Raw genomic sequence first — 12,246 nt, 5'->3', positions numbered from 1 at the left:
ACTATTTGTATTGTCAGGCCTTGAGAAGCTCCTTAGCATACTCATTGAGCATTACCATAAGGATAACAAAAGGCAATATCAACAGTTCCTTTCCAGTGTAGTGAGTTTGGGAAGGCAGCGAGATAACATTAAAGGCTCTACCTTGATCTCCGGCGAACATGTTAAGCCCTGTAACGAAACGTCTTGGAACTGTTTAATTACCGCTCAGGAAATGAAGCTACAAGATGATTCGTTAATTAAGCAGTGATTAAGGATTTTCTGCCTTCTATCTAACACCGTTCGCAATGCATTTTAAACACAATCGCCAAGGCAACCTCGCAGGGAACAAGTGTCACGGCAGCTTGATGAAGTTTCTTTCAGGAACATGGAGGGAATCTGCTGGGAAAACATTGTGCCAAGCAGGTAAAGTGCCACAGAAATTACCTGCAGAAAACAAAGAAGGCCGACATGCAACAGAATATAGTTTTTTATTTAATTTTTTTCACGTCATGTGCACGACAGGAGCAGCAAACGCTTTATTTCCTTGTCTGCAACTTTGCATTCCGCCACGTTTCTTTGTCACGCTTGCATGCAGTTTTTATAAATATCCATCTTGCTTCTCAGAAAGCAGATAAATAACATGGTCAGACCCAGATATTTGCCTCCAACATTCCCATCTCAGAATTTATTAATTTAGAAGACTCTTTCATCCAAAGTGACTTACAAATGAGAATAATACAAGCAGAGGCAATTAATCTGACAGAAAAAAATCATTCAATTTTCAGTTCAAAAGTTTGGGGTCGGTAAGATGTTTTTGAAAGAAGTCACCAAGGCTGCATTTATTTGATCACAAAATACTGAAAAAAAACCCAGCAAAAAAGTGACTTTTTATTTTATTTAGAATTTTTAAAATAATTTAAACATGTCATTTATTCCTGTGAAGCAAAGCTGAATTTTCAGCATCATAACTCCAGTATTCAGTGTCACATGATCCTTCAGAAATAATTTATAATATGCTGATTTGCTGCTCAAGAAACATTTCTTATTATTATCAATGTTGAAAATGTAAAATCTAATGTAACATTACACTTCTTTACTGTCACTTTTGAACATTTGAGTGTCCTTGCTGAATGAAAGCATTCATTTGTTTTGATTTCTTTAAAAAACGCTTTGAATTTGACATAATTTTATATTTATTTAAAAAGTCTTTTTTTTTTCAGAATTAGAAACATTTTCACTTAACTGATTCAACTAATGTACAGTATTTGACATAAATGGACATCACACTGTGGGTTTTTATATAGCTTGAAATGCATGGCCTCATTAAGATAAATAAAAATCCCCAGAAGGTCACTTCCATACTTGACCGGTCACTCATACAGTATTTGCTCTCTTTTGGTGATGAAACACACTCTAATTTTACCTTAAAATTCATTTATTTAGCAGATGCTTTTATCCGAAGCGATTGACAAAATAGTCATCAAATCATAAGATGAACTAAAATTCAATAGTCAAGACAATGCAGAGTTTAACATATAAACTAGATAAGATTACAAAATAGAGAGAACTCTTCAAAACACAACTGAACATATCTTTAAGGAGCACTTATAATATATCTGATTTAAATGCACCATATCTTCCATTATTTATGTGCTAATGTGTTTTTTTGTTAATTATAACATATAGAGTCATTAGCTTAGCAACATGCTAATGCCTCTCCCTACAGGCATTAGCATGTTGCTAAGCTAATGACTCTATATATCTTGGCGATATTTGTGTGACGGGTGTGAATGACTTTTGAATGAATTGCTGCCTGTGAAAACCATTTCAAACCACTCACTTATGACAATTAGGATGATGCCTCGGAAGGTAGATGTCTTTGCAGACAGTGGACAACTCACTGGGGTTTAGGACAGAGCTTACAACTGTGTCAAAAGAGAAATGGACAGACATAAGGTTTACGGCCCTTCGCCTCACTGGTCTAAAAAAGAAAAAGAGAATGCTAAGAGATTGATCTGGGCGCCAAGATGTTGTTTGCATGTGTGCTTTCATCCATGAATGCATATGTCAGACATTAGGATAGAGTTAGTGAGAAATCTGCCAATCGGATCCCAGCTCCTCGGTTCTGTCTAATGGCACTGACATGCATGCGGGTCAATAAGCTTATAGGCGATTTACACAAACAGCTCCTGCAGCAAGGTAGACACAAAGTCATATTGGCTTTTTTCTTCCTCTCAGCATTGTTCTACCAAGGAAGCCCTTGAAAATGTCAATCTGGTGAGGGTGATTTTAAGGAGATCTGAGCTTTCTAATCCCAATAAACTGGAAGAGAGAGAGAGAGAGAGAGAGAGAGAGAGAGAGAGAGAGAGAGAGAGAGAGAGAGAGAGAGAGAGAGAGAGAGAGAGAGAGAGAGAGAGAGAGAGAGAGATCAAACAGACCAATATATTGTCTAGATTCTGAATGACCACACACAGAACTACACAGGATGATACACAGATTTTCACAATATCAGTGCAGGAAATGCAAAATAAGAAAAGAAAAGGTGAACAGATTAAATATTCTAATAGTAAACACTTGTACATCACTGTGGCTAAAATAACACACTAAATATAATAAATATTGCTTATCGCTCTCATTGAAAATAAACTTTTCACTGTTTATATTCCTTAATATATATATATAAAAAAAAGGTTTTGCATTATATGGTACCATGGTAATAAACTTTTCACTGTTTATATTCCTTAATATATATATATAAAAAAAAGGTTTTGCATTATATGGTACCATGGTAATGTGTTTTTTTTTTGTTGTTTTTTTGTGGAAATGTACTGGCAGTACCATAATCATTTTCATACACTTTGGAAAACCCTGACAGATGAATATAGAAATCATAAAAAAACATCCTATCAAAACGGCAGTATCAATTGCTTTTGGCTGCCATCACGATACCTCTTATTTTTCAACAAATTTCCTCTATTGCGGTACAATCAATTCCTGATGAATCCACCCAACTTTTATCATTGAATATCCAGTTTCATTCTGAGAAAACAACAGATTGTGAAGTAAAAAGGGTTATGAATGGCATATCATGCTCACGAGTAGCATAGTCCAACATATCTGATGCCATCACTGTACCACCACAGAACTTTTTGTAAGGGTTTTGGGTATCATTTATCAAGAGTAAAAAAAACAAAAAAACATTTTCCATGTTCCATGTTCCATTTTCCAAATGTACAGTAGGAATGTGTGTTGTTAGTAATTTACACATTTCTGTTTAAGCATAAGAAAGATTTCATTTCTTGTGAGCAAAGAGAGAAAACCGGCTCCAGCTATTACATGTACAAAATTGCCTCGTTGAATTGTTTTCTAATAATGGGGACTTTTGAATTATGTATCCTGTGTAGTTTGAAGATAAAGTGCTAATTTTGTTATGCTTGGTGATGGGTGGCCACTTAGGAAGCCAATATTTCCCCTCCATTTAAAGCAGTGGTAATTGAGGACTTTATAAAGTGAACTGTTGTTAAATAAACAGATTTCCCTGTAAAACTAGAGACAGCTGTACAACAAAGTCCACAGTTTCGCTTTTCCGCACAATAATCTGCAGTGGCACGCAGCTTTCGGAAGCTGATTACAATAATAATAATAAAATAAAAAAATTCAAATGCCTCCAGTGCGGACAAGAAAAAAGGAAAATAACCCGGCAAAATCCCACCCAGCACCCCGGTGGAGTGTGTGATTAGTGGAAGGCCTCGGCACTATCTCTTTAAAAGGCCCATAAATTCCCCATCATTACAGGAACTGGCTGTGCTCTCTTCTGGCTGCTGCTGGCCTGCGTTATCTCTCCGTGCGATGCCGTCTGGAGTATGTAGATCTGGCCTGGCTAGATTGTCATACTTAACAAACATTAATGAATGATTTCCTGCACAGAGTCAAACGGGGCTAAAGGGATGTGTCTTTCATCTTATCGCTGCGCAAATGAGCATTTTTCCATATTCTCCACGCTTTACCATCAGCGGCGGGAGAAATGTATTGAAAAGATCTTTCTGCTGCCGAAGATCCCGATTAGCGAGGAAACGGCACAAAGAAGAGCGTAATTAATTCTACCGCGCACTGTTTACTGGCTCGCGTCGCAAGTCCGCCCCGGATTCAAAGGATTCGTTCATAAGTGGCACCTTGCTACGGGCTAAAATGACTCATAATTATTCAAGTCTTTCTCCGCTGTGATACGATCAGACCAGAATGGAATCTCAATGCTGTCATTTAGATCAATTAATTTATATTGAACATGTTTATGCCGCGGCTTTCCTGGGACGTATTGTCGTTAGCAAGGCCACTAAGTAACACTCGCTTATTGGTGCAACATGCAACTGCAAAAAAAAAATCAGACCACTCCGTGTAACTCCGACTCAACTGCTCCCAGAAGAAGCATTTACAAGAATGGAAAAACACTGAAGCAAGGTCAAATTTCACAATTTCTGTAAAACCGGGGGGGAAAAAAACCCTGAAAATATAACCCCAGTATTCTCACAATTATAGCAGCGAGTGTGACAGCGGCTTGTAAATTTCAGTTTGAAACTTGTTCACAAGCGCAGCGCCCATAAATGTGAAATTGACCGTGAAAAAGGAGTTGTTTGGAGGGGGGCCGCCTTCAATTGTCAAGGAGACAACAAGGTTGTCTCTCTGGATATCAGGGGTGCCTTTTTTCTCTTTATTTCTATCCGTCTCCTCTTTCAAATAAGGAGGCCCATCTCTTTCAACAGGCCTCAGGTTTCATGTTTATTCACGTTTGTGCGCTAGACTCACCCTATTCATCGGCAGGGACTTCATTTCACAGTGCGCTCTGCTGTTTCGAAACCATTTCGTATGAAGCCATTGACGGAAGCGTCTCAATCATTTCATGGTACATGAGTGCGCGACGATGCGACTGAAGCCGAGACCCTCTCCAAACAGTTTAGGATCGCCGCAGAGAGGAGCCCCTCTGCTGTTTCAGGGTATTTGGTTCCACAGAGGCTTCTGGGAATTGAAATGAGTGATGTGCAAAGAGTCAACGCTTCAAAAAGATTCACTGATCACAATGCATGATGGTTCTTGTGAACTCTTACTGTCATAAACCACATAGATGTCTTTTTTGATACTATGATAGTCATTAGAGAGTATCAATGTACAGACATCGATGTTGGACGTCCAAGCTACAGTCTTAAACAGTCAAATGTTAATTTAACATCGTTCATTTAACATCGTTCATTTAACATTCATTTAACATCGGATGTTAATGGATCTTAACATCCATTTAATGTTTCAAAAGACTTATGGAAAACATGACCAACTGGAATAATTCTTAAAAATAGTAAGGCAAACAGAACATCACAGAAACATACAGTACAGCGCAACAAGTGTATTTTAGTTACTGAACAAATGATTCTTATGAGCAACTTCCTTTTAGCGAATCAAATACTTTTCTGAATTTTTCAGGTTAAATAAAAATAAAATAAAAATACAGAAAGTAATAGTGCTTGAATGTTCAATATTCTGCTAATGCAGAAGAAACATACAGCTGTAGAAACATACAGCTGGACAAGTTTAATTCAGTTACTGAACAAATTATTCTTATGAACCACTCCTTTTTAGTGAACCAAAATACTTATAAATAAGAACTAGATCTTATGTGGTTCAATATAAAAAATACGAAAAAAAATGTATGAGGTAACGGCTCTAAACTGTGCTACACATTGCTAATTTGGATGGAAGATTGTAGAAACATATCGTGCGAAAAGTGAATCCGATTTCTGATCAAATGACTCTTAAGACTCTCAATTCCCAAGCAAATGACTTTTATCATCTGGTTCTATTTAGTGAATCAAATGCTTAAGCCAAGAGTATACTTTGTTTTTTTTTACACGTATTCGAGGGTTCGCGTACAGTGTGCATGATGCAAATGTCTTCACTGTATGATTTTTGTACGCACAGGTTACACATGCAAAATGAATTTGTTTTGGACTAATCAGTTGTTCCTCAAGGTGGTAACACTAGCCGGGGCCGTTGTTTCACAGTTGAAAATGAAACTAAAGAGATGGAACAACAACAACAACAACAACAACAACAACAACAACTACAACTACAACAAAATACCGGAGATTGCAACCACAACAGAAGCCTGCATAGACCAGGCTTGTGCAAAATTCAGAATTTCAGAATTGGCCTCCATTCAATTCATGAATTGGAATTTGAATTGAATTTACTCCACCCCACAGGACGTTGAATTGAATTTGAATTGGAATGACAGGAAGTGTAATTAAATTCATGGCAATTCAAAGAAATTCCACACAGTCACACAACAGAGTATGCATTCAGTGTTAGGAAGGTTACTTTGGAAATGTTATTGCTTACTGTTATTAGTTACCCATTATAAATGTGGTTTGGATTACTTTATTTGGATAACTTTATCAATGCAAAGCAATTTTGTTTTAAGTTGATTAGTAACTAATTGAATTAAACATTTTACCTCAGTAATACAACTAAATACAATTACATTAATTTTGTCATTTAATAACAGAAATTTCATTTCACGTAACTATTTACTCCTCAACCCTGCATACATTTTGTTCTAAAATAGATATTGATCAAATTCTTGAAATAAATTACCCCCCTCAATGTTGTTTAATTAGTTTTGTTCCACTGTAATTTCCATTTCAAAGTAATCACACAAACACAAAGTTGTTGTAAATGCAGTTATCATTTATTCCAATGCAAAAAATTACTGAGCAACACTGTTGCATCTAATTCTCAATAGCTCCTCAAATGTGTTATCATTGAGTCTGCACCGTTCTGGTCTGAATATCTTTCCTGCAACACTAAAGATTCTCTCAACAGGTGCAGAGTGAAGTTGTAAGGGACTTCTGAAACTTAAAAAGTCCAGTGTTGCCCATCAAATTGTGCTTTCAAACAAATGTCCACCTCAAATTGTTTAGCAACCATTTTAAATACTTGGTTAAAGTAAAGCATTCTGGGAAATGGAGTCATGTTCCATCATGTTCCACAAAATTACAATTACAATAAATCAAACTTAATTATTTGTTCTGTGACTAGAGCTTTTAACATTCATTGCTGGGGGAAAACATATCCTTTTAATGTAATCTGTACAAGTAGTTCAAACTAATAATGCAATCATATCTGACATATACTGTAAAGCTTCATTGTTAAACACTTCACTTAAAATACGTGTATGAATTTCTTTGAATTTTTATTGAATTGCAATTCTGCTTCCTTTAATTCAAATTCGAATTGTAATTCTAGATCCTGTTTTTGACATCAATTCAAATTCAATTCAAATTCAAGAATTGAATTGGAATTAAGGAGTAATTCTCAATTCAATTCTGAATTGTGCACAAGCCTGGCATAGACAAGCGCTTGTGTGAAGGGGTTATGAGATAGCCGCAACTTTAGTTTAAAACAATACAAAGACATTTTTATCAATCATAACTTTAGAGAAATGTTTAATTTTCTAGAGCGCATGTGTCGACCACTTGCGTTCATGCAAGCTATCAAATGGAGTAGGCTATGCTTTGAAAGGCTATGCATTCAAAGCCTTTATGAGTCAGTCGAATTGGCAATAGACCAGTGATCAGTTTGAAAAATGAACTATTAATGGAAGGAATCTGAAACGTTAAGAATAACCATTAAATACATTAGAATTCCCATCCCTAGTTGTATGGGCTGCAGATGTTTGGATCTTCAGCCTTAATGACTATAGGGATGGGAATCGTAAGGCATTTACAAATTCTGATTTCCTTTAACAATTGGTTTGTTCCATTTCAAACCATGAGCTGCAAGGTCCAACAGACTCAGACTCAAGCAAATGGGTGATACTTCGCTGGCGTCCAACGGCCTGACCTTTGTACATTTAAGCTGATTTGCTACTTCACCGTCGTCCGATCAAAGTTAATAAGGGCTTGGTGAGTTAATGAAGACGGGCGATTCCTCTTTTTGTTCAGACAGCTTTTTAATACCTATTATAGGATGAAACTTTTAATGGAGGTTTTAGGTTCTCCTGACAAGCTAGTTGTCAGCGAATGACGACAAAGATACACGACCACTGAACTACGAGCCAGTCGTGGAGCAACCGCCTGCCAGCGAGGAACTTCACACGGGAGACCTTATTCTCCAAAACAGATAAAGGAACAGGGATGAGTGACTGCTTTTTAAAGCTCTGGCGTTTGACTCCGCTTGGGCTAATTACAGCCCGCCATCTCATTTGAGAGGGTTTACTTAATCAAGAGAACCCTCTCTGCCATCCTATAGCCGAGGAATAACACCCATAAACCGTTTAATGCCACCAGGATTGCGTTCGCCGTCAATTCATAGCACTTCTGCATAAGTGGAGTGAATTTAAGCCACTCAGACGCTGGGCTAAATGCGCTTTAAAGAGATCTAATTGAGCAGAGGATCAGGGGGGAATGAATACACCTGATGAGCTTGTACTATGCATTAACGGGAAGAGAATGGGAACTTGTCCGAAGAATTCCGAGGACACGGAAGACTTAGAGGCAAATTGCAGCAGATAGGGAGCTTGAGAAATCTGACGCAAACCCCCTCGCGTCTGACGAAGGGAAGATTACTAAAGCATCTCGGAAGTAAAAGAGTTGAAATCTTTTGGCCACTGTTGGTCTTCGTTTTTGCAAAGCCTTCAAAAGTTTCAAAGTAATATTTGAGGAGATTTGCTAAAACTTGGTGGTACAAAAAAGGCCATCGAATGGCTTTGATGCAAGTACACACTCAAAAACTGCCTTGAGAATGTGAGATCTTTGGTGCAAGTCTTACAAAATAGTACTGTGACCGTGGTACTTTAATATTTACCATGGGACTGATGCTATTTCCATAGTACTCTTAAAAGAACAAATTTTTTTCGCGATGAATTTGTAAATGGAAGGAACGACCTTAGGATCTTTTAAATAGTAGCATCCGAATACTGTATTTCATCCCTTGGGGAATCTGAATAAAGCATAAATCTCCAAAAAAACTAAATAAAGTAAAGCTGCATTCATCTGCAGGCCTCATTCAATGAAGCAGTGGGAAACAAAAGCACATATGAAGATTTTCATTTGTGCCCGAAACAAAATATTGCCAAACTGCCATTAGTTCTGAGGTTCACACATGTCATGCCTGTTACACCTTTACAGGAAGAACAAAAGGAAAATCATTAAAACTGAGCCCACCTTGCGCAAGACATAAAAAGATTCTGCTCCTCCTTGTATGAAATCCCTCTGGGCACAGTGGGTTTTTAAACAAAACGTAATTTAAAAATATTTCTCTTTGAGGTGGAGGGGCATTCAAAGCACAAACTCGGTGAGATTCCTCTCACTGAACAGTGAGGGAAGAGTAGGGAATCCTGAGGAGGGTTTTTTGGAGGGGTGGATGAGATTGCATATGTGCTGGGGGTCCAGACAGCTTCCCAACTTTGAACTAAACACACATTGCAAATTAGTCAGGTGTGGCCAATACATAAAAGGAACAGAAAGATCACTTAAAAGGAGTTGGCACAAACTGAGTGAACTGGCACATGACAGACATCAGGCCAAAACCCAACACATTTCAAGTGTGTTGTCCTATACAGGCTCAACACTGCAGAACTACAAGTTATCACCCAGCATTCTCCTCAAAATATTCCCTCACCATGACACTCCAGGCACTTTACATTACTGTTCAAAATTTACATTTTAATGTTTCTAAAGTCTCTAATGCTCACCAAGGCTGCATTTATTTGATTAAAAACAACAACAGTAAAACAGCAATTTGTGAAATTGTATTACAATTTTAAGTAAGTAATTTCTATTTGAATGTATTTTAAAATGTCATTTATCGCCATGATGGCAAAGCTGAACTTTAGGGTCACATGATCCTTCAGAAATCATTCTAATATGCTGATTTGGTGCTCAATAAATATTTCTTCTTATTATCAATGTTAAAATATTTTTTGCAATGTTGCTAGTTTTGTGGAAACCGTGATTCATTTTTTATGGGATTCACTGATGAACAGAGAGTTCAAAAGAACAGGAAAAAAAAAACATAAAAAACATGTATAAATTCATCCAGGTTTGGAACAACATGAGGGTGGGTAAATGATGACAGAATGTTTATTTTTGGGTGAACTAACCCTTTAAGTGATAAAACCTCAAGTATGTTTACTCCCCATGGTAAGTCCTGGCTGGAATATGACTAAGGATAAGCCAGCGCACTGGTTGCCATTTCCTAGATCAAACTCTTCTTTTCCGGTACATAGTGGGAATTGGATATCAAAGGGAGTCTATCTAAACCTGGACACTGAGGTTTCTGGAGATTTTCCCACACCTCTACAAGCAAAACGGTGTGTGTTCAAGCTTTGGTCTGAAACTGCCATCAAACCCATAATCAGAGATGCTTCAGAGTCAAACTTCAGCTGGGAATCAATTAGCAAAACCAAATTTCATCGAACGTTACGCCACAATTCGTTTAACTAGGATATGCTCTGTGATGAATATCTAAATGCTTCTTTAGTTTATAGACCTCCTACATGAAAGATAGCACTATACATGGAAGTAGAAGCGTCAGGAATGGCTGACCTTTGCCGCAGAAGTATTCCATGTCCTCACAGGTGAGGTTGTCTGGCTCAAAGTCAGCAGGAAAGTTTTCCTCCGCTGAAAACTCCTCTTTAGCAGTGAGTTCATTTGCGTCTGATATGCACTCCTCTTCTTCCTCTTCCAGACCTCCATCTAGTGGACCTACACACAGAACACAGCACAATCAATTTGTTTGTTGCAAGTGAGACACTGCACAAGCAGGAGCACTCATTCGAACGCCACGTGTCAGAAACATGTACACGTGAAAGCCACTAAAAAAATGATGCCACCTTTTGGAGATGCCTTACTTTAGCCACATTCAGATATAGAATAGAATGCATCCTTTGTGAAGAAGGTAATCCTATAACGCACTGCAAAAACCAAAGTCCCTTTCAAAGAATAAAGTCTGTTCACTTGGCAGCCATATTTGCAACGCCTCTGGGCAGCAACTTCTGGCATCCGAAACAAAAGGTGTGCAATGTTGGACACTTTAAATTACGTAGCGGAGGGGGAGATGCTATCAGACACTGATACCGAATAGCATAATAATAATAACCTCGAAAAAATCATACACTACACGGTTGAGTACATTATGCATAAGTACAGTGTAGTATATGTATAGTATATGCATAAGTACATAATGTATAGTGCGTCATTTAGGACACAACTCAAGTCCTACATACTTGAATTAGGGATTTACTGTAAATTAATTTTTTCAAATCAGCAACAAAATCTGACATGAACTCCAGCCAGAGGGCATGTGCCGTCCAAAGCGCAGGTCTCAGAACACTGAGTGTTTATAGCAACCGGAGCTTTTAACGGCAGCTGACGCGATTACATTACCAATCGGCGATTGGCTCTTTTATTTAAAAGATGGGACTTATTCTGACATATTCCGCGTTCAGTTTCTCCCAAAGATGGAGCATCTTTGTACATAAGAAATCTTTGGAAAAAGCCCATCCAAGATGGCGGTCAAAGCGAAATAATTGTCAATAAGAACTTATAAAAATAATTGAATTAAATAAAAACACTATTCATCCCAATATTTGTGTGCCATGGACTTTTGAACTTATTACAGTATTGCATTGTTGCTTAGCAACACACTTCCATCAAACTATTTAAATCAATTATGAGTCAAGTCTCCTGTGCTTTTTTCCAAAGGAAGTGCTATTCTCTTTTTTATTTATTTTTTATTTTTTAATGAATATGTATCAGATAACAAGCAGATATAAAGGACAGAACAAATAAAACTTCTACAGGAATTAAATTATATCAAGTATATGTAAAGCTTCACATATAAAAAAATATATAAAAAAAAGACATACACAGAGGAAACATTATGCATCAGTGGTATTGTCAAAAATATCATCATACTATTTCAAGAATCTGTCACTTTTCTTGTTTTTAATCAACCTTAGAGACTTCAGAAATGTATCAATTTCAATTAAGAAATGCGGAAAAGTAGGCTGCGATTTAGAGAATTTTTGCTTGTGAATAAAAAATTGTCCAAACAAAATTACAATGTAATTAATTGAAGTACTAGCTTTATCTTCTTTATAGTAACAGATTATATCCTTTAATTGAAAGGATTTTGAAGAATCAAGGTGCTTGCCAATATGAAGATATAACCTATTCCAGAAGTTTTGAGTTTTTTCACATTGGAAAAATAAATGGA

At 37.1% G+C, this 12,246-nt stretch overlaps 1 protein-coding gene across 2 annotated transcripts in view; it reads right to left on the bottom strand.

Annotated features, from left to right (window-relative positions):
• The window catches only part of zfpm2a (zinc finger protein, FOG family member 2a), a 177,859-nt gene that overhangs the window by 102,583 nt on the left and 63,030 nt on the right, over window positions 1–12,246 (bottom strand). For both annotated transcript variants that reach the window (XM_082150648.1, XM_082150647.1), the window contains one exon: window positions 10,575–10,733. In XM_082150648.1, the coding sequence (XP_082006774.1) occupies window positions 10,575–10,733 (159 nt within the window). The remainder of the gene's footprint in view (window positions 1–10,574; window positions 10,734–12,246) is intronic.

This window comes from Leuciscus leuciscus (assembly GCF_965113295.1).
Source record: "Leuciscus leuciscus genome assembly, chromosome: 20".
Classification (NCBI taxonomy): Eukaryota; Metazoa; Chordata; class Actinopteri; order Cypriniformes; family Leuciscidae; genus Leuciscus; species Leuciscus leuciscus.
The sequence above is the reverse complement of the archived record's forward strand: the minus strand, read 5'-3'. Positions and strand labels throughout refer to the sequence as shown.